Source organism: Bos indicus, chromosome 9 (assembly GCF_029378745.1).
Source record: "Bos indicus isolate NIAB-ARS_2022 breed Sahiwal x Tharparkar chromosome 9, NIAB-ARS_B.indTharparkar_mat_pri_1.0, whole genome shotgun sequence".
Taxonomy (NCBI): domain Eukaryota; kingdom Metazoa; phylum Chordata; class Mammalia; order Artiodactyla; family Bovidae; genus Bos; species Bos indicus.
In genome coordinates, this window is record NC_091768.1 from 95,632,140 (window position 1) to 95,660,063 (window position 27,924).

The 27,924-nt window shown below is 52.7% G+C and overlaps 2 protein-coding genes across 6 annotated transcripts in view; one reads left to right on the forward strand and one right to left on the reverse strand.

Annotated features, from left to right (window-relative positions):
- Positions 1-2,160, forward strand: part of SYTL3 (synaptotagmin like 3) — a 100,126-nt gene extending 97,966 nt beyond the window's left edge. For all 3 annotated transcript variants that reach the window (XM_070796455.1, XM_019967649.2, XM_070796456.1), the window contains 2 exons: positions 593-798; positions 1,792-2,160. In XM_070796455.1, the coding sequence (XP_070652556.1) occupies positions 593-798; positions 1,792-1,901 (316 nt within the window). In that variant the 3' untranslated portion in view covers positions 1,902-2,160. The remainder of the gene's footprint in view (positions 1-592; positions 799-1,791) is intronic.
- Positions 2,161-3,123: 963 nt separating this feature from the next.
- EZR (ezrin) overlaps positions 3,124-27,924 on the reverse strand; it is a 45,848-nt gene continuing 21,047 nt past the window's right edge. For all 3 annotated transcript variants that reach the window (XM_019967651.2, XM_019967650.2, XM_070796458.1), the window contains exons 3-14: positions 24,126-24,209; positions 21,731-21,826; positions 20,622-20,896; positions 19,999-20,082; positions 19,086-19,232; positions 10,603-10,699; positions 6,745-6,908; positions 6,401-6,531; positions 5,599-5,759; positions 5,174-5,266; positions 3,750-3,986; positions 3,124-3,657 (exon numbers count right to left, since the gene is read on the reverse strand). In XM_019967651.2, the coding sequence (XP_019823210.1) occupies positions 3,493-3,657; positions 3,750-3,986; positions 5,174-5,266; positions 5,599-5,759; positions 6,401-6,531; positions 6,745-6,908; positions 10,603-10,699; positions 19,086-19,232; positions 19,999-20,082; positions 20,622-20,896; positions 21,731-21,826; positions 24,126-24,209 (1,734 nt within the window). In that variant the 3' untranslated portion in view covers positions 3,124-3,492. The remainder of the gene's footprint in view (positions 3,658-3,749; positions 3,987-5,173; positions 5,267-5,598; positions 5,760-6,400; positions 6,532-6,744; positions 6,909-10,602; positions 10,700-19,085; positions 19,233-19,998; positions 20,083-20,621; positions 20,897-21,730; positions 21,827-24,125; positions 24,210-27,924) is intronic.

Consider the following 27,924-nt stretch of genomic DNA (forward strand, 5'->3'; position numbering starts at 1 on the left):
GATGACTCTGCCCGTCTCATTCTCATTCACTACGGGTTTAACGGTGTCTCCAACAGTAAAGCAAACAGTTAATAATTATATAGAACTGCCAAATCCCCAGTCAGTGACATAATGGAAAAATGACAGTTTACCTTGTCTAGATAGAACTGGGTTCGTGTCCTAAGCCTGCCACTTATCTGTACGGCCTTGAGCAAGCGACTGACTTAGCCCTCCTGGATTTCTTTTGTCTGAGAACAAGGTTAAAAGAGATAATGTGTGTACAGAGTGCTGCTCCCTGGGTAGCAGGTCTGACGAGCCTGGTGGTGGTCACACCAAGGAGGCAGATTAAGACTAGGGCCACGTGGCCTAGAATCCCAAAGCACTCTTAATCCTCGGAGCAGAATTCGACCCTGAAAGTTGGAACATCCTAGTGAGAGATCACAGAGCCAGGTCTCGAAATTCCCATGCTCGCTCCTTGCTTACAATTTCTGTTCTGCGGTGGGTTTATGAGCACTTTCCGAACACGTGGTCTCTCCAAGGAGCAAGTAGCAACAGGGAGCGGGGGCACATGGCGGGCTGAGCTTACGGGTTTTGAATCTGTTTCCCTGTGCAGCTGTCTCACTCTGCCAGACCAGCAGAGGTTGAGACTCAAGTCCCCCGTCCTGAAGAAGCAAGCCTGTCCCCAGTGGAAGCATTCCTTCATTTTCAAAGGCGTCACCCCTTCGCAGCTGAGGCAGTCCAGCCTAGAACTGACCGTTTGGGACCAGGCCACCTTCGGGGTGAACGACCGCTTCCTGGGAGGTGCCAGGCTTGGTTTGAGTAAGTGACCGCCCTAACATTCATACCATTAAAAACAGTGTTTCCATGGTGGCAGGTGACTTAACTGGCTCTGAAACTGCCTGGTGGTTTGGTCACTAATTCGTGTCCGACTCTTGTGACCCCATGAGACTGTAGCCCGCTAGGCTCCTCTGTCCGTTGGCTTCTCCAGGCAAGAGTACTGGAGCGGGTTGCCATTTCCTTACCCACCATAAATGGTAGTTTAGTTTTTACAACTGAGCGATAATACAGCAAAGTATTTCAACGATTTAAATCGGATTTAGATCTGCTAAAGAAACAAAAAATTACAGGTCTCAAAATGGGCTGGGTACAGCCTTTGCTTTTGTTTCTGGCGTCAATCATGAAAGGATTATTTTCTTAAAGGAGAATATCTTCTTAACCCAAACAAACAGCGATTCAGAAATGATCTCATTAACGGAGAGACTAGAGGGCGATGCTTTTCAGTCTTGCTCAGAGTGCTGGCTTTTCCTGGGGCAGCGAGGCTCCCAAAATGCTGCAACTACCAGGATATCCAGACACGCTCCAAGGGCCTCTGAGACCACTGGGGAGAAACCAGTCTCATGGTTCGATTAGCCTTAGAAGGAACCCTGTCCACGGCACCCTCTTCTCACGGAAGGCAACTCCTCTCTGCAAGCTAGCCTAGCCCTTCACCTGTCTGCAGCCACAGTGATATATTAAGCCCTTCGACCCCCTTCTGGAAGAAACAACCCAAAGCTGTCCTCTCCTTACTTCCAAACTGCAGGGAAGAAGCCCCAGGCTTTTGGAGGCCTGTCGGCCCCTGGGGAGGACACCTGAGCATGTCCACACCTGCTGTTAGGGGTAGGTCCTCTCCCTTACTCACCGGCGGGGCACATTTTCATCTGAAGTTGCAGAGAAAAAGTACTTTCCACTTTGCTGAGAAGGGCCGGTGGGCATCCCCCGGCTGCCATCACCAACCTGTAGCCCCATCACTAACCTGTCCCTTTGCTCACACAGAGGAGGACCTTCCGGGCGGCGCGCACACAAGCTCACAGGCAAAGCTCCAGTGGCAGAAAGTCCTTTCCAGCCCCAACCTATGGACAGACATGACCCTCATCCTGCACTGACTGCTGCTCAAGCGCTGCGGGGCTGGGTGTGGACACGCGCTGGGCGGGGGTCCCTCGGGAGTGTGAAGCTGCCTGTCTGTAGCCAGCCCACCACTGAGATGGTCTTCCAGACCCTTCTGTGTGTATTTAAGTTAAACAGGTCAATCATTGATGTATATACATTACTGAGTCTCAGGTTGGTTGTCTGTGCTTTGAGAGATGTACAAAATGACCAGATTTCAATAAATGTTCACCGGGTACCCTGGTCCCCCTGCGCTTAGCAGTGAAATTATGTCTTTCAAAGAGGAAAGAACATGGTGAGTACCTAATTCCTCCCCCCTTGGCTGTGGAAAACTGTTTCTGGAGGTGGTCAGCTGACCCCATGGGAGTCATTTCGGCCAGTAAGGGTCACCCGAGGGGTGGCGGCCTCTCAGCGCAGTTGCCAGGCTGTGCAGATGGTGGGTCGGAGAAAGGACAGAACAGAGTGTGGATGGGAAGGCTGGGAATGAGCAGACAGCTACCGGCTCTTCATGGACGTGCTTGGGAGCAGGAGGAGGTCAGGGGAAGGTTCTGCTTGTGGAAGGACTGAGATCCTGACCAGGTCAGAAGGGCCCTCACGGCTGGCGTGTGAATGATCAGAACAGCCTGTGTGTGTGTTGCAAATAAGCAGCTCTGACAGAAAATTCAAATGCGCGCATAGTTAGTTACACACACGAAGAACACTAAAAACAAAACCAACAACAAGAAGTCATTTCCGAGATGAAGACGGCAGCCGACCGGCCTCCTCACTGCTCTCAGGTCATTTCAGGTTCAGGGCCGTGGTTTTTAATATGTAATTCTTTTATTATTCTGTAAAAGGTAACAAAATATACAGAATGAAACTTTCCCTTTTTTAAACTAATGTTACAAACCCATGTTATCGCTTACATATAAATACTATACTCTATAGCTGATTATTTAGGTGTGTGAGTCCAACAATGTAGCCCTCTACCTGTTAAGCAAAAAAAAAAAAAAATTATCCAGAGTACAGTATCCAGCGTTGTTTATCCTGAGGGATCCAATGATCACAGGATTTTGTCAACTGAACTGAAGGCCTCAGAGGAAGGAAATGGTGTGTGTGCGTAGGGAGTGCGTCAAACTTTTCACCCTTCAAAAAACAAATATACAGAGGTGGATCCTTCATAGAAATCAAGAAAATCAATTTCGGCTAGTTTCAGATAGAAAAAAAGTATGGCACAGAATATAAGCCACGATGTGGTTTTAATTATACTGAATCTCGTATCACACATGCCAGCATGGAGGAGTTAGTTATTTCAGACTTTATAGGCATCTTTCCTTAATTGATTTCATCCTGCTCCAAGCAAAAACAAAAAAAAAAACAGGAAGTGATTCAATAAAAATAAAAATAAGAATCAGGCCTGTTTGGCACTATGATACCATTGGGAAAAATAAACCAGGGAAACTGCCGCCGGTCCCGGCCCCAGAACATTCCCACTGAAGCAACTGCTCTTTTGGTGAAGGACCCGGAGCAGGGAGAGGGTGGCGGCCCGAGGGCTGGGGGCGGCGCGGGGCGGCGCGGACTGGCCGCCGCGCGGAGCCGAGGCCCGACCCTTCACATGGCCTCGAACTCGTCGATGCGCTGCTTGGTGTTGCCTTGCCGGATCTGCCGCAGCGTCTTGTACTTGTCCCGGCCTTGCCTCATGTTCTCATTGTGGATGATGTCGTTGTGGGTCCGCTTGTTCTCGTCTCTGGCCTGGGACAGCTCACTGGTCAGAGTCTGCAACGGGAAGTGGCCCGTGGTCAGCCAGGTGACCCGCCTGGGCGCCCCGCCCCGCGGCGCCCCGCCCCCCGCCATCCCCGGGCCCTCACCATCAGCTGCCGCTGCACGCGCTCGTTCTTCTCGGCCTCGGTGATGCGCTTCTCCTCGTTGCGGTCGTCCAGGATGCCCTCGCTGGACAGCTCGGCGCTCAGCTCCGTGCCCTCCTCCTGCGGGCCCTCATGCACGTGGTAGTTCACCGGCTCGTACACCGGTGGCGGCGGCGGCGCGGTCATCACCAGGTGCAGCTCCTCCCGGGTCTTCACCAGGTCATCCTGGGCTTCCTTGGCCTTGGGAAGCAGGTTGAGAGGCAGGTGAGAACTTTCACAGAGAACCTCGGGCTTGAATCCTTAAGAACCACCTTTTAACTGAAGACCCACTGTCCGTGCCTGCACCCTCCCTTCCCCCGCTGCCTGGATGCGGCAGGCTGCAGCAGTGCCGAGCAGAGGGCTAGGCTCTGGCTGACCTGGTGGCCGGCCCACCGTTTGTGCAGCCGCCCCCGGGTCTGGAGACCGGGGTCAACTGCACCGAGAGAAGGGAGACACTTTTCTAAGTACTTTAACTTCTTTACAATCCCTGTATATGCTTATTGTATATACTTTTGAAAAAAAAAAATATGATGAAGCCCTCCAGCCACTGAAGGGTTTTTGATGTAGGATTTTACTTTCCTCCGGTGGCCGGGTGGGCGTTGCTTATCAAGCTCCTCCCTGCCTGTCAGCACGTGGCTCACACCCATTCTCACCCCACAGTCCTTCCAGCAGCCTGGGGGGTGGGCACTGCACCACCATCCTGACCCTGGAGATGTGCTTAGTTTGTACCTGTTTTGTAACCCACTTCTCTCATTTAATACTTGAGCACTTCAAAAACCCAAGGACCAGAATCTTCTGCACACAACTCTGGTTGGGGGCAGAGGAGGGGGCCACCGCAGGTGAGGAAGGGCTGGCGAGGGGGGGAGGAGCCCCACAGACTGACAGAGGTCTACCCTCCAAACTTGATGGCAGCCCCCCCAGGAACAGTGCAGTCTAGGGGAGGCAGGAGGGAAGTGGTTCTATTACAGCCACAACCAACTAAACCTCGTGTGTGTGTGTGTGTACCTCGTGTGTGTAGCGGGGTGGGGGGGTGCACAGCACAAGTGTGTGTGTGTGTGTGTGTGTGTAGAGGGGTGGGGGCGGGGGGGTGCGCAGCACAAGCCAGGTGTTGCAACGGGGAACCGAGCCTCAGAGGTGAGGCCGCCCACCCATCGCACAAGAAGGAGTAGCCAGAGCTGGACACGCGGGGGCTGGAGACCCCCAGGGTGCAGGTCTTCCCCCGAACCGCGGGGATGCATGTTCCAAGCAGCAGAAGGGGACTCTGGCCGTCCTGTGGGCATCTACGTAATCTGACTTAAAGCTAGTTGCTGATGGGGCATCCTGAGCCCGGAGGGTGCGGTCCCCTGCTGACCCCCTGCCCCGTGCCCCCGCCCGCGCCCCGCGCTCACCCGGAGCTGCCACTCTTCCACTTCATTCTCCTTGCGCCGCCGTGCCTCCTCCAGGAGGGCGATCTTGGCAGTGTACTCGGCGAGCTCTGTGGCCTGGGGAAGCAACGGAAGCCCAGATTAGTTCCGGAACGGTTTCAGCAGGCCACTTGTGAAGGAAGGGTCACATATTTTGGTAGATGGTGCCCCATCCCTGGCCGGTGGGGTCCATCGCCCACTGAGGCTGCGCGTCCCTGGGGCTGCTGCGTCCACTCTCCTCCACCCGAGGCCAACCACTGCGGGGCTCCCTCCCCACCGGCCACTTTACACCCTCAGATCACTTTACAGCCCTGCCACCGTAATGTACAAATGATCATCAGGCAGGTGTCATTCTGCCAGTCCCCAGGGGCAGCCTCCCTGTAACTCAGCACGAGACCAGTGGCTCCTACCAGCTGCTCCTGGCTCTTGATCTGGTCGGCTGCCTGCCTCTCCAGCTCCTCCTTGGCACGCAGCGCGGCCAGGCGGTCAGCCTCCAGGCGCCCCGCCTCCTCCTGGGCCCGCTTCCTCTCCTCCTCCAGCTTCAGCGCTCTCTGGATCTGGTCGGAGAGCTCTAGAGAGAACGCAGAACCAGAGCCGCTTGAGGTGCGCTTGGGGACCCTCAAGTCCTGCCCCGATTTCCCCCCAGGGGACCGGATGGGACCCGGACAGGAATCACCCCTATGCTGCGGAGTAGGGGACCAGGTTTGGGGCTGCTCCTCCCAAAGACACTGTGGAGAGCACTGGGCAGCTGGTTCCTCAGGGCTCAGAGGACCTCATCCCCAGGGTGAGGACACCCCCCCACCCTCCAGGCTGGGTGAACCCTCGCCCGGCTGCTCTCAACTCAAGAGATCGGGACTGCTCGCCTGGCTCTCGGCTTAGAACGTGAGCCGTGCAGCACGGCTTGGGTGAGCTCGGCAGAGCGCTCTGCCTTTGCGAACCTCTGCATCCTCATCAGGAACAGGGGGATAATTCAAACCTCACCCCAAGGGACCCCAGGGAAATTTAAAAGGATTACATCCGGAAGCATTTGGGACAGAACCCACAGAACTAGCTTCTAATCCAAATAACCACTTTATCATGTCTCTTCTGCAAGTCTCTACTTTGGGTGTGAGCTTAACGGAGAGGGGTCCCTCTGGGTTGCCTGTGTGACCACTATCCGACCCTCCCATCACAACCGGACCAGAGCCCCTCCTCCCAGGAGGCCCCACCCACCTTTCTCAGCCTTCCTGGTTTTTTCCTCGTAGTCCTGAAGCCTGAGCATCAGCTCCTCTTTCTCACGCATCATCTGCTCTTTTTCTCTCTCCACGGTTTCTCTCCTCTTCTTCTCGGTTTCCAACTGCTGCCTGTTTCCAGGAGGGAAGGTAAGCATGGTGTCCACACAGCAGCCTGCTCATCCAAGCCCCAGGCCCGTCTACCCAGCAGAGGACACTGGTGACACCACTGACCCCAGGTGCCCTGATGGCTCCCCGCCTCAGGGGGCCCGCACACTGGGAACCGCCAGCCCCGCCCCCTCACCATTCTGCCCCGCCCCTTTCCCCGTCACCCCGCCCCCTCACCTCTCCAGCTGCTTCTGGTGCTTCTCCTCCCGGGCCTGGGCCTTCATCTGCTGCACCTCAATGGTGTCGGGCTTCCGGCGGCGCATGTACAGCTCATGGTTCCCCATGCAGAGCTGCAGGATCCGCTTGTTGATCCGCAGGCGGGGGGCGTAGAACACGAAGTCCTGCAGGACAGAGCAGAGCGAACTCTGACTCGGGGACGCCGGGCCTCTGGCTGGCTTCTCCCAGACCTGATCCCACCCAGTTCTAGATTCCTTGTGTAAAAGGCGAGAGAGAGGGAAAGCTGCTGACCCCAGCGACGGGGTGGGGCGGTAGGGGCGGGTGTCCTCTGTGAGGGGGCGAGCATCCTCCAGGACAAGCAGAGGGACTGTGTGTGGTCAGTGTACATCCATGTGTGCACACGCCGGAACCCCCGGCTGGACCAGCGGCGGACATCCTCCTCTGACCTCTCCAGCCCCCAGTGGCCCCATCCCTGATTCTTGCCTGGACAGCGTAACTTCTCCTATTTGAGTTTCCATCTCCTCCACCTCAACCTTTCACTTCCCACCACTGCCAGCGAACCGGGGCACTGCCGGAACTTCAGTGCCAGCCGGGCAGCTCCAGGACCCCATACGAATGTCCTGGCGCACATGAAGGCCTTCCGGCTGACTCCCCTTCCCCTTAGCTGCGCTCTCACCAGGAGCAGGCCTACATGGTACCCCCTCCTCGGCCTGTCGTGTCCAATCCCACACACCAGCGGCCACAGCACCCCCAGCTTGCTTCTCCTCCTCCGTGGCTGTCACTTCGGTGCCCACTGTAGCCGAGGGGAGACATCGGCCACAGGGGATGCCAGCGCCTCACCCTGCCAGCCTGTCCTCTATATTCCATCCCGGGACAGCCTCTTGGAGCGCTGGGCCATGTTCGCTCACCTCTCCCTTGCTCTGTGTGGACACCTACTTGCCGGGCAACAGTTCACGCGGCCCTGCCATGTCTGACCCCATGACCCTGGGCAAGTCCCTCTGCCACTCGGAGAGCCTCAGGGTCTTCAGCTGTACAATCAGCGGCTTTGTTGTCAGGACTGAGTCACAAAATATTCCTGGGGACTGAGAAAGGCATCTGGCACAGGAAAGCTGGCTGATAAAGAAACGCCTGGCTCAGACTTTGGGCTGCCTTACGACACCGCTACTGGAAAGCCTTCTTGAAAACAACAGAAATCACAGCACCCAAGGGCTTTCTGACTCTGGGACCGCATGGGTCTGGGACACAGAGTCTTCTTTCTTGGCTCCTGGTCACCCGTGTGACTAACACAGGAGACAGAGGAACTGTGTGGTTTAGAAACTCTGCCTAAAAGTTAAAGTTATCTGCTTCCTCTTCCTGCTTTCCTTGCTCCTGGGAATCACAGCGCCCTCCACATCCAGACGCCAAGACTGGAACAGGGGAGGGTGGTCTGAAACAAGGGACCAGCACTGCATATCCCCAGGACTCCTGAAGCCTACAGGAACCTGCCAGGTGAGCTGGCCGACACGCCCAGGAAGGACCTACTTAGGCCTCGGTCTCTCCACCTGTCCACAAACGCTGGGGAGGGAATGACAGCAAGCCCCGGAGCCCACGGACTTCCTGGGTGGGGCTCTCCTTGGGGTTTACAGGCTTGTTATTAAGTCATCGGGTTTCCCAAGGAGCAGGGAGAAACAGGTATTTTTATTACCCACCTTTCTCCTGTTACACAGGGGAAAGCCACCTCTCGACGGCACAGCCGTGCTACCCAGGTGGGCCCTGGCTGTGGTTCCCAAGTATTTGCAAAGAAACTAATGAAAAATGTCACTTAAAGAAAAAAAAAAAAAAAATCAAGGGTCAGAAGTGCAGGTGACACTCCCCAGAGCACACAGCTGCCTGGACACAGGGCCTGTGAGTGCCAGGGATGGCAAAGAGCACCCATCGGTGCACGGGAGACGAGGAAACTCCTTGCGCTGCCTTTGAAGGTGGCCAGTTTCTGACTTCAAGTTAAAAACTAAAGGCTAATATTCAGAGATTTCTAAATCCACATCTCCAGCCCAGGCCTCCTGATGCGACTCGGGGCAGGCTAACTCTGGCAAGAGAACAAGATCCTCAAAACAGAAACCAGGAAAGCTTGAAGAAAGTGAATCCAAGGCCCCAAAGAAGCAGGGGAGCCTCCGGGCTGCCCCCTGCTTCGATCGGCTGGGCAGGGCTTGCCGTCGAGGGCAGGTCTCCACCCTTCTGCTGTTTCCATGGGGCACGAACAAGAGGCCCTTTTCCAAGGGGAGCCAGCTGTCTCGGCCCAAAACAGGGCCACCCTTGCGTCAGGGCTGACTGTTCACGACCAGAAGGTCCCAGCACAGGAGTCAACACGTGGCCCCAGACTGCTGCATCTGAGCGGCCGGCCGGGAGGAGGAGCCACCTGGCCTGGGCACGGGGCTGGGGCTCACCTGGGCGCTCCCTGGGCGCTGCCCTCCACATGTGCTCAGGGGTCCCTCCCCGTGTAGTAAGGCGACCTTTCCTTTTCTCCCTTCTAAGTTAAAGTGTAAACTTGGAAATTCTCTACTACCTCAGGCACAAAGCCTGAGACTGGGCAAAGCAGCCCTGGGAGGTCTGGGGGCCTCAGGGACTCACTTGTTCCTCCAAACCAGCCCTTTACTCCACCACACCACAAGGTGCCTGGGCGGAGACCACCTCCTCCAGGAGCCCCCCACCCCGGAACCCAGCCATCTGAAGCCATTGCCCACCCCCCACCTCTCGTCTCCATCCGGATTTGTGCAACTGTGCTGTTAACTGCAACGGCACTGCCAGAGGGCACTGCCCTCATTTCCCTGTTTCATCTCTCCACTGGCGTCTATACTTCACAGGGCGGGACCCACCCTGCTCCGCTGTGCCCACCATCCTAGAGTCACACCTGACAGGCAGCACGCGACCTGCAAAGGCTTCTCCCTTTTTTCCCCTTTAAGTGATGGCTTCACATAAAACCAGATTATAGTAAAAGTACACTCGACTAACTCAACCCAGTGCGTTACAACTGCCTCTGCTTGGGAGTTTATGATTATACCCTTCCAGCTTTGCAAAAGCTAAATTAAACTCAATTTGAAAACACATACAACTTAATTCAACAGTCGACCTAGAATTCCTGCTTCTGTCCGTAAACATCTTAAAAAATGCTCTGAACAATCAGTAACATCTCAAGTGCAGCCTGTACGGGTCGCAGGCTCTCCTCGCCGCCCCACGTCACCGCCCACATCACGCGGGTACACTATGGCCCTCGGTCCGTGGTGCCGCATATTAATGTGACCTGTTACCATGGCGCCCGAGAGTCTGTATTAAATGCTTGTTTCATTTACAACAACTGTTCAACTACCCATGGAGCAGGAGTCAAGAGTTTGCAAATAGCAGGAGTGCTGCAACTGTCCCTCAGTAAGGACAATGCTTGACCCCATGGTGTTCAGACCTGTTTTCCCCTTAGGACTAACCCCCATGGGAGGAACAGCTGGACAGCAATGCCACACGCTGTCCCCTGAGCGTTAGCCATCAGCAAGCGCGGCCAAGTCCAGGAGGGCTCCCAGACGTGTGTCTCCCAGCCTAACGCTGTTAACTGTGGAACAAAAATTACCCAAGAGACGAAGTCCTTTTCCGAACCATAATTTTGGTAAAATTCACAACGGGCTCTAAGAAGGGTAAGAGAATTCCTTCAAGCAGCAGTTTTTTTAAGACCAGATTTCCGAGTAGAGAACAAACTCCTCCCCTCTGCCCATCGGCCCCTGCACAGGTAGTTCTGAAATCACTGGCTCCTTGTCACACACAGAAATCTGTTATCTTGGAGACGCGTTTGGCTGCCAGAATGGAAAACAGAAACGGTAACTGCCGTGGACTTACAGGAGCCTTCTTGTCGATGGGCTTGATGACAAACTTCTTGTCATTGAAAGAGATGTTCCTGATCTCGCTCCATGGGAAGCCAATCTTTGGGGTCAACCTAAGGTCCAAAAAAAAAAGGTGGGAGAAGTTACACGTGTACTTGGATTGGCTAAAGAAAGGTTTGCAAACCCATTTTTTTTTTTAGTTCAATTACAAAAAGCATAAAGCGAGTCCAAGAATCACAACATGTAATATCCATCATAGCCAAGACAGCTGCCATCTGTGCTGGGCAAGCTGACAGGTGGGGGTCAGTGAGCATAGAGCTCTGCGAGGCCTGGATAATATTCCATTTAACACATTTTCCTCAGTGACTGTGGCCTCAGTGACAAGTCTCCCAGCTTGTAATCTTGAGGTCAACTTGGATGCCTAACCTGGCACATCCTTTAATCCTTTGAAACCTCTCTTAACAACCATCCTTTGCAATTCATTCCCACATCACCACCCTGACACCTCTCACGTGCCGGCAGCCTAATCAAGTCCCTTGCGGCAGGAAGCCTACTTCCCGTCTGCTTGTCTGATTAATGTCCCATTTGGTCACTCCATCCCCCTCCTCAAAAATGCCAACACGGCCCTTACCCCACCCGGTTTCTACAGATGAAACCCACAGTCCTTAACTTAGTATCCGAGAGCCTTCTAACCGAGCCCCAGCGGCCGGGTTCAGCCCATCCTATCAACACAGGGTTCACTGCCTGCCACCCCCTGCCTGGAAGGGTCTCCCACCGCCCCCCCTCCCCCCTACCAACCATTCCCAGACATGCAGCTCAGGCCAGCTCACTCTCGGTCTTTCGACAGCCCTTCCCCTCTCCAGGTGCCGTCCCTTCTACTACACAAACTATTCTTGTGTTACTCACATTACTGCATTATTACTGAGCTCTCTGAACACCAGGCAGGCACACGTTCTGATGGCCAAGAGCATGTCCTGTGTTTCCCATACACGTTCCACCCAGAGCAGCTGCTCACTAACGGAGAAGCAAAGGGCTTGGCACAGTTCAAGTCCAGCGCTTCCTTGCCGATTGTGTCTGGGTGGCCACTTCATTGCTGAAAGTGGGGGTGTTCAAGTCCCCCCCCGTCACTGTGCAGTTGTCTGTTTCTCCCTTCAGAAAATGTTTGTCTTTAGCTGCTCTGATGCTGGGTGCTCGTGTATGTACAATTGTTACATCTTGCTGAGCTGAAGGCTTGGTGTGGATTCGGCTCCTCTAGCTTTCATTTGCATGATGCAGGTCCTCCTGGCTGGCCAGACACCTTCCTGGACGTGTTCCAGGCCAGCGCTCGGATCACACGCCCTAACGAGAGCCCCACTGCGGTCCTACTCCATCACGACTCGTCCACCATTGGCCGAAACTCTGGGGTTTTAATTAGCATTCCTGGGAAGGGTCACTGTATGAGTTTAAGACCACATTGCTCTGCAAACTTCATAATTTCCACCCTATTCTTTCTTTTTTCCCCTTGGGAGACAGAGCCCCACCCTCCTCACGACCGGGGTGACTAGGATGGGAGGGCACCATCCCACCTCCCCAGAGGGGAAACAAAGCCCCTCCTCTCCTTCTGGGAGGCACCAGAAGCCCTTTTCTGGCTTTTGCCTGGAGGAGTCCTCCACCCTATTCTTGCAACACATTTACCATGGATACCTTTCCAGAAGTAAGGACAGATCCTCAAGGCATCTTTCAAAGATGCTGCTGTCAAAAACACTCCGTGCCTGTGTACCGTAAACCTCCAGTTTAGCAAAGAAGTGCAGAGAGGGCTTCCACTGCCTACCAGCATGTTTAACCAAAAACAGATGGGCAACGTAGTCCCGCTATGACGACGCAAGCCGGGTCAAAGCAGTGGGGGTGGCCTCTGAAGGCCGGGAGAGGGCACCTAAGCCTCTTCTGGGACCCAGGAGTCAGGGCACTGGCCAGGCTGTGGTCTAAGGGCCAAGCCCTCCTGGTACGCGTCCTTTTGTAAGCGCTCTCCTATAAGACCACCAGTGCCCCAAATACATCTGGTTAACATGCTTCACGGCACTCAAAAAAGCACACAGGGAGTTTGTTCAGTTAATCATCATATATGAAATATATAATGTTGTTGTTTAGTAGTTAAGTCATGAATGACTCTTTTGCCAAACCCAAGGACTGTAGCCCGCCTGGCTCTCAGTCCATGGGCTTTCCCAGGCAAGAATACTGGAGTGGGTTGCCATTTCCTCCTCCAGGGGAATCTTTCCAACCCAGGTATCAAACCCAAGTTTCCTGCCTTGGCAGGTGGATTCTTGACTGCTGAGCCACTGGGGAAGCCCTATCACTTAAAGTCATTTTGTTTACAGGCCTCTGAATACTGGAAAGGAACTCGGCACGTCATCTGTCCCTGCCATGGATGTCAGCCTCCATCCTTCCACTGAAAAGCCGTGGAGGAGAGACACCAGGCAGGCATCAGCTGCTTCAGAACACTTTGCTCCAGAACACATGGCCAGCGTGCTGGGAAGGGCGAGGTGCTGGAACCAGCCTCAGCCGTACAGTCAGCACTGTGGACCAGGCTTCCAACGCCCTGGACTTTCAGGAGCCAGTGATTTGGTCTCTGGCTCCTAGTTTTATCTGGGTCTCTCCAAACAGTTTCTAACACAGAAAACTCGGACCTTCAGGCTAGACAGGCATGTTTCTCTCAAGAGCTGAGCAACCCGTCTCCACAGCCTCCAGCTTCTGCTTTCTGCTGTACCTGCCAAGTTTATCCTTGTACGACTGAAAACCTCATGTAACAATTTAGAGTCTCCATAAACGTGACTCTAGAACAAAGATGAGCACCTAACGTGAAAATTCTGACTCACTTTTGAGTTAAAGAGCCTCCTTTAATTCTTGACCATAATTGTAAGCCGACAAAGGTTTTTCTTTTTTTTTCTTTGAGTTTACTTACAGGACACAAACAGAAAAAGACCCACAGAGAAGATTTCTAAACGATTTATAAGTCTGTTTTGTGCATATGCTCAGTTATGTCCAACTCTTTGTGCCCCCATAGACTGTAGCTCCTCTGTCCATGGGATTATCCTGGAAAGAATATGGCAGTGGGTTGCCATGTCCTACTCCAAAGGATCTTCCCATCCCAGGGATCGAACCCGCACCTGTTATGTCTCCTGCACTGGCAGGCAGATTCTTTACCACTCACTGTGCCCCCTGGGAAACCCAAGTCTATCCTTACTTAGGCATAAAAAAATGTTTTTTAAGTATAATTCGAGAAAAACAGGGAATCAGAGCTCTTTGGAGAAACAGCCAATCCCAGGGCTGGAGCAGGGTCTGAGACATCTGGAGGTGCCAGAAAGGAAGAAGTGACTTGAAAATCTGCGGTCAGAGGAGGGCATAGGAGCCAACTCAAAGGAGCTCCAAAAAGCAAATCTCAATCTGAGCAACAAAATAACACATACCCACGAGTCCATATTAATATCAGTAACTAAACAATAAATGGAGAGGAGAAAGTGGCTTCTTTCAGTAGAATTCCATTAATATCTATAAACAAAATGATTATCTTTAAAAAAATCACTTCTCAAATACCACAGTAATAACTGTTTCATGCAAGTCTCAACAATGGATGTAAATTAATAGATGCAAGTATAATACATAGGATATTCACTGGACTCTCCCCTAAATATACTTACTGATCCCAAAAAGGAGGAGAGTGTCTTTGCAGGAAGCCAGGCAGATGTCACCTTGACCTGAGATTCAAGTCAACACCAAAAGCAGGACCTTCCGACATCACAGGCCACATGGTAGGGCAGGGCAGCACTTTTGTGGGATTCTTGCCCAAAGTGCAAACCTCAGATCTTATCGTGGGACAGGATCAGATCCGAGGTGAGGGATTTTCTCAAGAGTCAATGTCAGTACTCTTCACAGGTGTCAAGGCTGTGACAGACAGACTGTGGGACTGTCCCAGATGGAAGGAGACTGGGGGTGGGGGGTAGGCGGGGAGGTAAGGGTGGCGACTGAATGTAGGTGGGATTCCAGGCAGATCCTGGGCAGAAAAGGGACATGAGTGGACAACTGAAATCATGGGAAGACCGTCCACAGACTGTTAAGAGCATCGAGTATCAGGGTGAACACACTGACTGTGATACCTGGACCCTGTTTTATGTGAGATGCTAACACGTGAGGAGAGGCTTCTCGGGCGGCTCTGTGGTAAAGAATCCACTTGCCAAGCAAGGCAGGAGGTACGGGAAATCCCATGGAGAAAGGAGCCTGTGGGCAACAGTTCATGGGGGCACAAAGAGTCGGACACGACTGAGCAACTGAACAACATCTGGGGAAAGGCATATGGGAATTCTTTGCACTTAACTATTTTTGGAAACTTTTTGAAGTCTGAAATGGTTTCAAAGTGAAAAAATGGTTAAAAACATTTAAATTGGAAACTTCCCTGGCAGTTCAGTGGTTAAAGACTGAGCTTCCAATGCAGGGGGTGCAGGTTAGATCGCTGGTCGGTGAACTGAGATCCCACGTGCTGTGCGATACAGCCAAAAAAAAATTCAAAACACGAAGCAGACGGTGATGATGACGTTCCACACTGTGACAGGAGTTTACAGGCATGTGTGTCTAATATCAGCAAATGAGCACTCAAGAATTGTGAATTTCGTTTAAATTTTTACTTAAAAAAAAAAAAACCATACTACTACTCAGTCGCTAAGTTGTGTCTAACTATGACCCCATGGACTATAGCCAGTCTCCTCTGTCAATGAAATTCTCCAGGCAAGAATACTGGAGTGGGTTGCCACTTCCTTCTCCAGGGGATCTTGCCGACCCAGGCATCGAACCCGCGTCTCCTGCGCTGGCAGGCAGATTCTTCACCACCAAGTCGCCTGGGAAGCCACAAAACAGACTGAACTCTAGTAACTAATAGGCACTTTGGGGCGAGTATACAGATGCCTGCAATCTACTTTAAAATGTAGAGGAGGGTGTGGGGACAGAGGGCAGTGACATGTGGACAGGGGGAGGCGTCACAAAGCAAGGGGTTAAATGCCAGCGGTGGAACCTTGGTTGCAGGCACGTGGGATTCACTGTAAAATACTTCCTGTGTTGTAGTTCATTTGAAAATTTTCATTGGAGAAGTTTAGAAAGGTCTGGTGGGAGGATGGGCTTGAGATCAAAATTGGGCCTCAGAGACGGGGAAGAGCAGGCAGAACCACCGAGTCACCTCCCTGGGCAGGGATGAGCCTAAAGGTCTGCCCACACCTCTACGTGGAGGAAGTCGGTTAACCAGGCCCTGCCCTCCCCATCAGGAGGGACCAACCCTCTCTGCAGGGCCGGAGCATCCGAAAACTCCCAGCACCCTGTTTCTGCTGCCCACTCTGCCACGTTAACAGCCACCAAGGCGCCCCCAATCACGTGTCCAAACTCTCTTCTCGGCCAATCAGAGCTGGGCTTTTAAACCTCTTCCAAGCGGTGCTCTAACTCTTTCCGGAGGGGTCCTTGTGGAAACAAACTTGTGTCAGAAACCTAGCTATTCAAAAAATAAAATCTGTTTTGTGTTCAAATTGGGGTACCAAAGACAGAAAGGAGAGGATGGTCTGACAATGGTGATCCTGATATACCTGTGAATCCACAAAACTCACGAATCATAAAATCCCTTTTTGCTCTCCTCGGATACACAGGTAAGTCATCAAAGATAAATAAGGACAAAGATGTAACACCAGTGCCCCTCCCCACTGAAGAGAATACCTGCCCGGGAGCAAAATTTTTAGAAACTGGAAAGAATTATGTATTTTTAAATGGGTGAAACATTTCTAACGTTCATCAACAGAAATGGAAATCAGGATGTGTGATTACAAGCATGGGTGAGCAATGTAAGGGGAGAGACACCGGCCTTCATCTCGTCCCCATCCCCTCCTGCCGCAGCCACGACCCACACACAGAGGCCCCAAGGAGTAAGCTCTGGGAAGGACGGGGCTGGGGAAAGAGGGCTTCCAGAAGGCCCAAGAGCTCACGGCAGATCAGGCTCCTCTGATCTTCTGGTTTTGTTTTTGGCCAGAAGAGGCCACACAGCTAATCTCAACCTTCCCTGCCCCAGGCTGACGCCGGCGTCAGCAGCCGAAGTCCACCCCACGCCCTCTCCTCTCTGAATCAAGGGTTTACAGAAAGACAAGTGCTTCCTGCCCTACGCGCTCCCACTTGACTGTTATACACACAATGGAAAAGGGACCCCAAGAAATATCCCCATCCCGGCATGTTTAATACCAAAAAGGATAAGCTTTTCAGTAAAGACACCTGCTTATCTGCAGGGCTTCCCTGGTGGTTCAGCAGTAAACAATCTGCCTGCAATTCAGGAGCCACAGGAAATGCGGGTTCGATGCCTGGGTCAGGAAATTCCCCTGGAGGAGGAAATGGCAACCCACTCCAGTATTTCTGCCTGGAAAATCCCAGAGACGGAGGAGAATGGAGGGCTACAATCCATGAGATTGCAGAGAGTCAGACACGACTGAAGTGACTTAGCCCGTATCTGCAAGGTGCACCAGGTCTCTATCACCCAACACGCACTGGACAGAGCAGATTTCTCCCTTGAGCAGCGCTCCAGGTCCTCATGGTGCTCCACCGGCAGCTCCACGGCTGAGGGTCAGCCTTTAACACAACTTTACCACAGCTAAGCGTTGTCACCGCAGTCCTCAGACCCAGCCACAATCACTTGCTCATCCGAGGAAGGGACTTGTCAGTATTTGCTTCAAAGGAGCACAGCTCTGACTACGGAAGAACTAAGGGACCTGCCCGCAAGAGCGGGGGGCAGCAAGACGCGCCCCACACCCCCCAGGGTCTTCTTCAGGGAGGCCACTCGTTCCACAGCTCAGCTGAGGGGTGGGTGGGAGCCGGAGGGGAGGCAGGGCTGGGGGAGCCAAGCGGCTCACTCAGGTTTCTCCTCAGAGGAAATGGGCATTTATGTGGGTGGGAAGGCGTGCTGATGAGCTGACAGCAGCAAGTTTTTGCCCCTGGCAGTGTCCTGCAGCTTGAAAAACCTGTTGGGACAGCCCTGGCTGTGGCTATGTTACAAGATCTGCTCATTCAGGAGCCAAGTTCAGAGCAGAGGCGGTTTCCCACGCATGTTACCATGAGGCCGTGGTGCTCCCCTAGGACTGGTCCTGAGACCCTGACTCATCCAGGCTGGTTACGTCTGGGTCCAGTGGAAGGAGTGCATCGCAAGTCCTCAAGGACTCACTTCTGGGTCCTCAGATGAGTCCCTGCGCTCCTCTGCTAAGCAACCCACAGCCTAAGTGTAACTAGAGTCGTCTGACTGATACCACGCCTTCTGGTGGGTGGATAACGGCGCTCCTCCATCCACTCTGGGGGCTCGGCCCAGGGGCGGGGAGTGTCCTACACAGACCCCACCCCCCAGGAGCAAGGGTTCTGCACCCTGGGTTCTGACAAGCATGCTGGGATTACAGCAGATTCTACAGATGATACTGGGCTTCCCTGGCAGCTCAGTGGTAAAGAACCTGCCTGCCAAGGCAGGAGAAACAGGTTCGATCCCTGGATTGGGAACATCCCCTGGAGGAGGAAAGGGCAACCAGTATTCTTGCTTGGAGAATCCTATGGACAGAGGAGCCTGACGGGCTACAGGCCATGGGGTCGCAAAGAGTCGGACACACTGAGTGACCAAACCATGCTACATACAACATCGTCTGTTAAAAACAGTGCTGGTCTGCTCGTGATCGTGGCGGGTGGGGGACAGCGTACCTGGGGCATGGGAGCGCAGAGACCACTAACATGGGAGCAGGTTAAGACGGGGGAGTTGCCACTCCAAGACCAAGGAGCAGGGACCTGCCGTGGAAAACTCGCCCTCGCTCAGTCAGAACAATCTTATTCTGTGAATCCAGCTCCTTGGCAGGAAAAAGGCATCTGTGCAGAGTTCGTAACCACAGGGATGGGCAAAGGAAGGTGGCGGGGGGTGGGCAGCCCTGCATTGCAGAAGAGCCCAGTCAACAAACATTAACACTCTGAGAGGCAATCGGATACCTCCCACAAGTTGAGGATTTAGCTAAATTGTCTGTACATAAAAGCTATTGTTTACAGAATCTTAAGATCTCAGTAGGATCACAAATATTCTTGGCCAGATTAGCACAAACCTCAAACTGCCCACCACTGCCAGCTGGTAGCTGTGGGCAGCCTCAGAGGAGGGGGCGGGGTGCCCTCCTGCAGCTCTGTCTTTCACAAGCCCCAGAGCCTGTGAGGTCATGGACCTGGTGGTCCCCCTGCTGGGCCCCTCAGCACATGCTACATGGGCTGATAGACAGGCTGAGAGAGAAATAACAGAGAAAGCACACGCGCCTTTGAACCAACCTCCCACACGGCCACGTCACAGCCGCGAAGCCCTTAAGCGGCAGACGCTGGCCGATCAGTTGCTAGGTAAACACTCTGACAGTAACCCACGTGCGTATCTGCCACTCCCTGCACTGTTTCCAGGCCCAAATACCCCACCAACAGAAGATAATATAAAGTTTGACTCACTTATCGTCTTTCTCATAGATATTTAGTCCAAGGGCATCAACGCCGAGCCAAAGGTCTGTTCCTTTCTTATTTTTTATCTCGAAATAGTTGATCCCGTACATTTCCAGGTCCTGGGCGATCTTCAGGTATTCCAGCATGGCGCTGTCCCTACGTGGGGAGAGCGGACACGGGCGTGAGCCGCATGCGGCTGTTACACCAATGCCTCCCCCGCGGCCCCTCCACCAGCCTGTGACCCGAGCAGACCCCCAGGCGTCCTGGACACCGACCGCTGACACCCTTCACATGTTAGCAAAGGACTGAACTGGATCACGCTGGTTCCTCTGGACGCAGAGGACGTCCCTGTAAAACCTCGTCGCTGGGCATGATCTTGTCTCCTGGCCGCCCATGTGATGCCTCAGGGGGCCCCAGGAGCTTGCCCCGCCTCTGCCCTCCCCGATCCACCTCACTAGGAGCACAGAAGATGCTTGCATCAGAGAGGAAAGGCCGAGGACACACGGTCTCCAAGGCCCAAACTGCCCATGAACTGCAGTGGCCAGGACATCATTAGAGCTGCTGCCAGTGCCTGAAAGGACGACGACAGGACAGACGTCCCACACGCCCCTCTGGTGCTTCTTTAATAACAAGTGTTTCTCTCTCGGGATCTTTTTCAACACTGACACCCTTTTAAAGACAACCACCTTATGGACCTTGAATGAAACAGCGCGCCTGATGGTCTGTGAATGAAATTGAAGCATCTCAGACTCAAGTTTTTCTTTCCTTGAACACCTGGCTTTAAGAAGAAACCTCCCTGGCAGCTTGTTACACCTTCCCTGCCAGGAACCAGCCACCAGCGGCTCTGAGCGGGTCACCGAGTCCCCTGAAGGACCCTAACCAGAGTCTCCCCTGAGAGGACAGAGCCCAGCCTGGCACTCACTTGAGCATCCCACGGTGTTCTGCATGCCACACCTGGATCCGGTCCTCCCACTGGTCCCTGGTGAGCTTGTGCTGGTCCATGACTCTGGGTGGCAAAGGAAGAGGGCACAGGGCCGTCAATCACCCCAAAGGCTGGGAGAGGCAAGTGACCGGCCACGGCCCAGCCTCACCCAAACGGTGACTTTTTTTTTTCTCCCAAATAAAACCATCTACTTCCTAATATGCAACATTTCTGACAATTAACAGAACTGGACAATTAAGAACCTGGAATGAGAAGAGCCTTGTCTTCTGGAAAAATTTTGAAAAGGTATTTTATTCTAAGCAGCCTCTTCTTCCAAAAGGGGTCAATTATGTGACCACTAGTAAATAAAAGAGATTTAATAGGGGCCAACTTATCATCTACCAGGGAGAGCCAAGAAGCCACGTCACGCCCGTGAGGACGGCCCCGCCCTGCTAAGTATCTCTGCCGCAGGCCCCATTCGGGGGTGGGGATCGGGGCCCGGGGGAGCACTGCGCTGCAGCGGGGGCTGTTGACAGAGTCCAGGCCCTGCAGAGAACCCAACCCCCCACCAGCCCTGCTTGCTGACCCTGCTAACCCGCCACCCTCGAGGCCCACCGGCTGACCTCTGGGGGATGAGCCGCTCGGAGCCGAGGTACCCCGCCTTGTGCAGCTCCTTGTTGTAGTCGCCGAACTTGGCCTGCACGGCGTAGGAGCCCAGGAGCACGGCGGTCTCGGGCGGGCAGTAGATCTCGTCGCTGAGGATGCCCTCCTTCACTTGCAGGAAGAAGAGCTTCTGCGTGATGTCCTGGATGAGCTCCTCGGCCACGTCCTCGGGGTAGAACTTGGCCCGGAACTTGAACTGCAGCGGGCTCTCCTTCCTGACCTCCTGGGCGGACACCTGGGTGGGTGGAAGCCAGACCCTCATTACAAGGTCCACCCACAGACAGAGACCCGCCAGCCCGGCACAAGCTGAACCACTGGCTCAAAGGGTCTGGCAGGCCAGTTTTCAAAAGGTAATGGTGACTCTGAAAGTCACCTTTTTAGCATGGAAGACAGAAGGCAGGTGAGAATCCTGTGATGCCCTCACAAGAGCCCCAGCCCTGGTTTGCGGGGGGCGGGGAAGGGGGAACGATGCTGTAACTCCCAGGGCCTGTCCAAGTGACCCGTGAATCTGGCCTCTGTCCATAGGGCCGGGCCAGCCCAGAACCACGGCCTCGCTTTCCGTAATTCTTCACGGCCTCCCCTGCTCTTGCATGCCTCCTACTGCCCTCCTGCCAGGTGCAGTAATACGGGAGGAAAGCAGGACTTGGAGAAAAGGGAGAAACGGTCTGGAGAAAAGACACTTAGCTTACTGCTTTTCTTTGTAATTGTTAATGGAATTATCCAGACTGTAGAGTTGGAAGGAACTCTATCACAGGCCCAAACAAAGCAGTAACAAGACTTACAAAACATTGGATGATTCATGGTTTTTAAGATTAACAGTCTTGTTGGGGAGGAAAAAAAAAACAAAACTAAGGTCAACTAAGCGATTATGCATCACGTACTCCGGTAAGGAGAAAGACCAGGGTCTAATTTCCAGCCACTATCCCCGTTTACCTGAAACCAGCAACCTTTCTGTCTATAAAGACTTTTACACAAATAGAAAGGGACAAAAAACAAAAGACAGAGTTTCAATGTCAACAGAGTAGACCAAACCCAATTAATAGCCTGTAAATAGTTAACTCTGACTTACCTTTTTATCAAGTTTCAACCATGTAGGAAATCCTTTGTTATCCACATACTGGAGGCCAAAGTACCACACTTCCCTAAGGCCGATGGTCTTAACCACCTGTAGGAAAGGGACGGGGGTTGGGCTGTCACGAGGCACTCTCTGGAGGAGCACTGGCCCGGGAGCCCTGCCACGTGGTGCAGCAGACCCTCCACAAGAGCAAGGCGCTGGCTTCGTCACACCGGGCAGCCTCCCCTACGCTGCCTGTTACCAACAGACACCAACCATTCAGTCCTTTTTGATTTTAGGCCACATGGTGTCTAGGTTCCTAGTTCCCTGACCAGGAATCGAACCTGGGCCCACAGCACTGAAAGTCCCGAGTCCTAACCACTGGACCGCCAGTGAAGTCCTTGAAACACTTGCTTTCATACACGTTTCAGCAGTGTTAGGGATAACAAAGCTTATAATGTCACCCTTACTGCTCTGGCCCCCATCGCAGCTTCCAGAGTAAAGACAGCCCGGTGGGCTGCAGGGGGCACACAGAGACACACAGGGTCACCAGCAAAGGTGTGTGTGCCGCAGGTGTGGCTGCTCCCACCAGGGGTGCCCACGTGCAGAGGCAGCAAGCTTCCAGGGATGAGGGGGTGCTCAGCTTTACATGTGCCGAGAGTGACTCTAACCACCCCCAGAAATGTGAAATTCTGATACAGGAAGGGAGAATTCAGCCCTAGGTCATAGGGAGAGTTTCCGTTTCAAATCCTCTCCGGTGCTGGTAAGTCGCTTCAGTCGTGTCCGACTCTGTGTGACCCCATAGACGGCAGCCCACCAGGTTCCCCCGTCCCTGGGACAAATCCTCTCTAGTACTAGGGAAAAAAGTCTCCCGTGGTCGGTCAGAGAGAGAGTCCCACGCTGGTTATTTTTGTGCCTTGAAGCCCAAAAGCAATTTGCTGTGGACACTTGCTGAATATCACCAAAACCGAGTCCTAGGATTTTGCTGTATAAATTCTATGACACGTAATGTTAAGCCTTGGGAAAAAAAAAAAAAAAGGTTACCATTCTTCAAACATACGACTTCTATCAAACTTGAAAGAGGACTGTACACACCGCAAGTGACAAATCCGATATCAATACTGAAGTCTGCCCTGAGCCTGCTTCCTCACTGGCTTTGGCAGGAGGGGGCGGATGCTTGCTGGAGGCCCCGTCTGTTCACTGCCGGGCCAGGGACAGACCCACTCATCCGCTCCCTCCACACACCCAGAAAAGGGGAGGAAGGTCTCTACCCGGGACTCCTCATTGTGAAAGACACAAAGGCCGTGTTGACCCCCATCAGGGCTTACCCCCGAGACTCGGGTGAAGCCCCAGGTCTGGTTTCCATGGTAGCAAGTGCAGGAGGCCGGTTCCCAGATCAGGTTTCCTCCAACCCCCTCACTGCTAGTTTCTAACTCCCCACAAGCCAAACCTCCCTCCACCTCAAGGTCTGGATAGGAAACCTGCCCCGCCTTCCTCTCTGAGCAGCTTCAAGGCCGCCGGAGAAAGCCCCACGTGGCCCAGCCATCCCCGCTCCCTGCCAGCCCTTCCGCTCCATCCACCAACTGCAGCCTTGGCCTGGGTCTGACCCGCGGGAAGCCACGTCCTGTCCACTCAGTGTCCCGGCCCTGCACCTGGCGGAGCCCTTGGGCAGACCTGCTCACTGGTTCGGGGAAATTCGGGGACGATGAAAGGGAGACCCCACCAGACCCCGGTAAGTCACCTCCAGCTTCTACATTTGCCAAAACTCCACTCCAATTTCCAGGTCGGTGCTGGGGTGCGAAGCAGCGCCTGACCACCGGCAAGGCCTCTCAGGAAGGCTGCCAACGGAGCAGGTGGCCGGGAATGCACACACCCAGCCCAGCCCTGTCGCCCTACTGGGCCCTCAGTCCCAGCGCAGAATCTATGGAGCCCGGAAAAGTAGGTCTCGCTCTGCGTAAAGCTCAGGAACTGTTCCATCGAAGAATTATCATGGCCCTCACAGTGGTTCGCTGCTCTTGTTAAAAGGGAGAGGTGCATGCTGGCACCCGAGGGGCTTGGGATGCTGCAGCTGCAGGGAGGGCTGGGAGATGCTAGCCTGGCTCCTCACTGTGCCCTGTTCCCCCGCCCTGCACCAGGTGGCAGGAAACAGCCAGGGGGACTGTGGAGACCCCCGTGGGAGAGGCAGCAGGCAGGGCTCGCAGGTGAGGCCCTGGCTCAGGAAGACTGCATGGGGTCCCTTCTCCTCGGGGACTGTGGACAGGGAGCACCCCTGGGGAGCACGGGTCCCGCTGGCGGTCAGCTCCACCAAGAGGAGCAAGCTGCGGATGGAGGTAATGACTGTGCTCAGCAAACAAAGGGATTCAGATGCTCTTTTCTAACTGGGAACCCTCTGAAGTGCGCAGAGACCAACCTGATCAAAAAGCTGCTTTCCTGTGGTGTTTGGCTGGATGGCAAACTCCAGCTCCGCATCCATGGTGGTCACTCGGACGTTGATCTGAAAAAAAAAAAACAAAACACATCACGCTTAACCGGGTGTTCTTGTAGATGTAGCCCGAGTCTTCCACCGAAACCCAAAGGTCCCGAGCAACGCGGCAAGAGTGTTCCTCCTCCACACCCGAGCTCATGTCTGTCACCACACACACACACCCAGCCTCCACATCTGAGCTCACGTCTGTCACCACACACACACACACACCCCCAGCTCTGCACACATATGCAGCTTGGATTCAAACGTGTCCTCGTGGCTTTAAAAAAAGCACACTCACACTTAGGTCTAAGCTGTTTTTCTACAAAGATACTTTGATGACTGTTAATATACTTTGCACACACACACCATCTCACATTCTGACCCCTACCCACAGGTCTGTGAAGCCCCACGGGCGGGGAGCCGCCCCCGGGGAACCCACACCAAGTCTGCAGGTAATAGGAGAGAAGGCTGTGTACAGCAACTTGAGAGACCTCAACAGTGAAGGGAGGCGGGCAAATGGCTGAAGACACGCCCAGGAGGACAGAGTGCTGTGCAGGAATCCAAAAGGATAGTTATGAAGGCAGGAAAAACACGGAAGCATTACCAGGACAGGAAGGCTGGGAAAAATGTCATCGAAGCTGCCATACAGTTGGTGGTTTAAAAGCATTTACTTACAGGCAATTTTCAAATCTATCACTTGAAAAAACCCAGAACTCGCTAGCATATGAAAAACATACAAATCTATCTACTTTATATCACAGCCCTGGAGGAAAATTTCACAGCAACTATGGTACTTAAGAAATGTTTGCTTCTCACCATTTTTCAAGTGAAATACAGAAACAGCAGATAGACATATATTCCAAACTTGTCCCACTCAGATGGAAATGTAACAAGGACACAGATTAACTGTATTATTTAGCCTCCTGACGTAAGTTCTGAAGTGGTGAGGCCCTGGCTGGATACATAGACTCGAAGTCGTAAAGACTAATTTTTGTTCACGTAGTTTTTTCCCTAAGGCTCAAAACTGTGATGATGGATACATACATCCAGTCCGTCTTAAAGGGTCTCTGCCCAACATAACATAGAGAAGGGAGGCACAATGCTCCAGGTTTTAAAAAGTTTCCTCTCCAATCTCAAGTCCACACATTCAAGAAATGAAGTTTACTAAGAAGCAAGACTAGGCACATTTTAGAGACTTCAAGTTTATCAAAACATAAAGCCCAAGTTTCTTCCTTTTCCTGACAGCAATATTTTAAAGAAGTCACGAAATGGCTGTTATGAAGCACAAAATAAAGCAAGTCTCTCTCTCTCAATTATGGTTCCAAGGGCACATATGAGAGATGTGAAAAGCAGCCCCAAACGCAAACATTCTGTAACAAACGCAGCTCTGGGTTACACTCAGAAGCCTACCGCGGATGCCACACCTGAGACTACAGTGGGGAGATGGGCGCTGACCAACGCTGGACCTCACAGGCCTTTCTCTATTATTTACTGACTCAGAGACTGAACGACCAGACGATGTGGGCCCAAAGCTTCTACCCCGGTTGAGATGAATACAAGAGACCAGAGGCTCACACTTCAGACTCTTAACTTCTAAACCTTGATCACCTCTAAATCTGAGGAAGAGAAAAAAAGTCACCTCCTAAGACCAATGCTAATAATTAACATAAAAAAGTGATCACCACACCATGTTTAACCATTTTGCAAACTTATTAACAGGAATTTAGGGGGGAGGGGAAGCTATTTTAAGGTTCTGAACAGGTTCACATTTGACTCAAAGTTCACACAACTCTTTGAAAAAGCAATAATCTGCAAAATGAATACTTATTACTAAGGTTAAGATGTGACAACCCAGTGATACATAGAAAATGAACTTCTTAAAAATTAAGTGTTATCAGGAGGGTCTGTGCAACCTGCAAAAACTGCCCTTCCCGCCACAGGACTTAAAATCACCCTCAGCAGCTCCGGGACGTGGTGCCAAGTGTCACCTGGCCTGATCTTTCTAGGAACTTTCCCGAGTCCAGCACACTGGTGATCATGCAATCTGGCGCAGGACCTGGAACACAGCCGGCAAGCCGGAGAGGGGGCAAGGCTCTTCTGACCACGGGCCGGGCAGCGGGAAGCAGGCGTCTCCCCACCAGCCCCGTCAGAAGGAACAGCTAACTGGCCCCAGTTCGAATTCAGGGAGGCACTAACACTCTCAGACAACCCCCAAAAGCACAAGGTCAAGGTAACTGTGATCAGTGTATGCATGTTTCACTAACGGCACACAGTCAACCATCTTGAGACCAAGGTTGAGACAGGAGAAGTCATGACAGCCAGACACTCATGAACACCACGTGAATGAGCCCAAGCGGCTCTGCAGGACTAGACGTGTGTGTGCTTGACGCGCCCCCAGCCTCCTCACACCCCTCACAGGGGCTGGGGCTTATGCTCCATCAGTAGTGTGTTACTTTACACATCTGTCACAATGCGGAAATATAGCGTGAACTTTCACAGTTTAAAGTGATACGTTTACTCAGAAGATTGGGACCATTCACCTGCATGTTTTGGTCCACTTATCCAGGGTTGTTTTTTTGTTTGTTTTTTGTTTTAAAGAAATCGGGCTTTGGCGTCCCAACTCTCCTCTTTATTATCCTGTCCGGTTTCCCTGATATAATCGGTTGTTTTAAGTGTACCTGGAAAAAGCGAGCTCTTGTGTTTGCAGTGGCGCCACGGAAATACAGTGGGATTACGTGCTTCACATGACAAACGTGAGAACGGTCCCGTGAGAAGCGGAGGTCCAGGGCTTAAATGCATCACCACGCAAACCCAAAAGACTCGCAGACTAGAGAAAACCACCGTGTTTTGCCATCTTTACTGCCTTTCTATTCTCCCCCAGATCACACACTTTTATTAAAGGCGATATTCTCTGAAGGCAGCAAAATCCCATAGGAATGTGCGGTGCGGGTGTGCAGTTAGTCATTTAAAATCTATCCCCAAAAGGGCAGTGTTTTTTCCCAGGCTGAAACCCTTTCTAACATTCTGCTGTGTCTGAAGGGGGCAGCAGTGATAAAAGTTTAATTTTGTCCAGGTACCCTCACCCCTTATATACACACAAAGAACCATGTGGCTGGCGTAGATGATAAATTTAATAATTCATGTTGCTCCTTCAAACGCTACTCCATTTGAAGCTATGGCATGAAGATGCAATTAGATTTCTAAAATGTCAGAACCTAAAGGAACCAGACATAAGCACACTCCACTATCTATATGGGGAATTCATAAGTGAGTTTCAACATGGGAGTCACATTGGCACTCTACAATAATGAGGTGAACCTAAAGGAACCAGACCTAACCACACTCCACTATGTATAATGGGAATTCATTAGTCAGTTTCAATATGGGAATCACATTAGCACTCTACAATAATGAGACTCTTTTAAACAGTTGTATACTAGGTCAGAATTTTAAAGTAAGATAATGTGTTTTAGGGGCTTCCCAGGTGGCTCAGTGGTAAAGAATCTGCCTGCCAATGCAGGAGACACAGGAGACCTGGGTTTGAGTCCCTAGGTGGGGAAGATCCCCTGGAGGAGGAAATGGCAACCCACTCCAGCATTCTTGTCTGGAGAATCCCATGGGCAGAGGAGCCTAATGGGCTACGGTTCACAGGGTGCAAAGACGTGAACAGGGCTGAGCACTCACGCACCTTGGCTCCTCCTCTGGCAAGGCACGCAGAGGGGTGGTAAATTCACATGAAAAT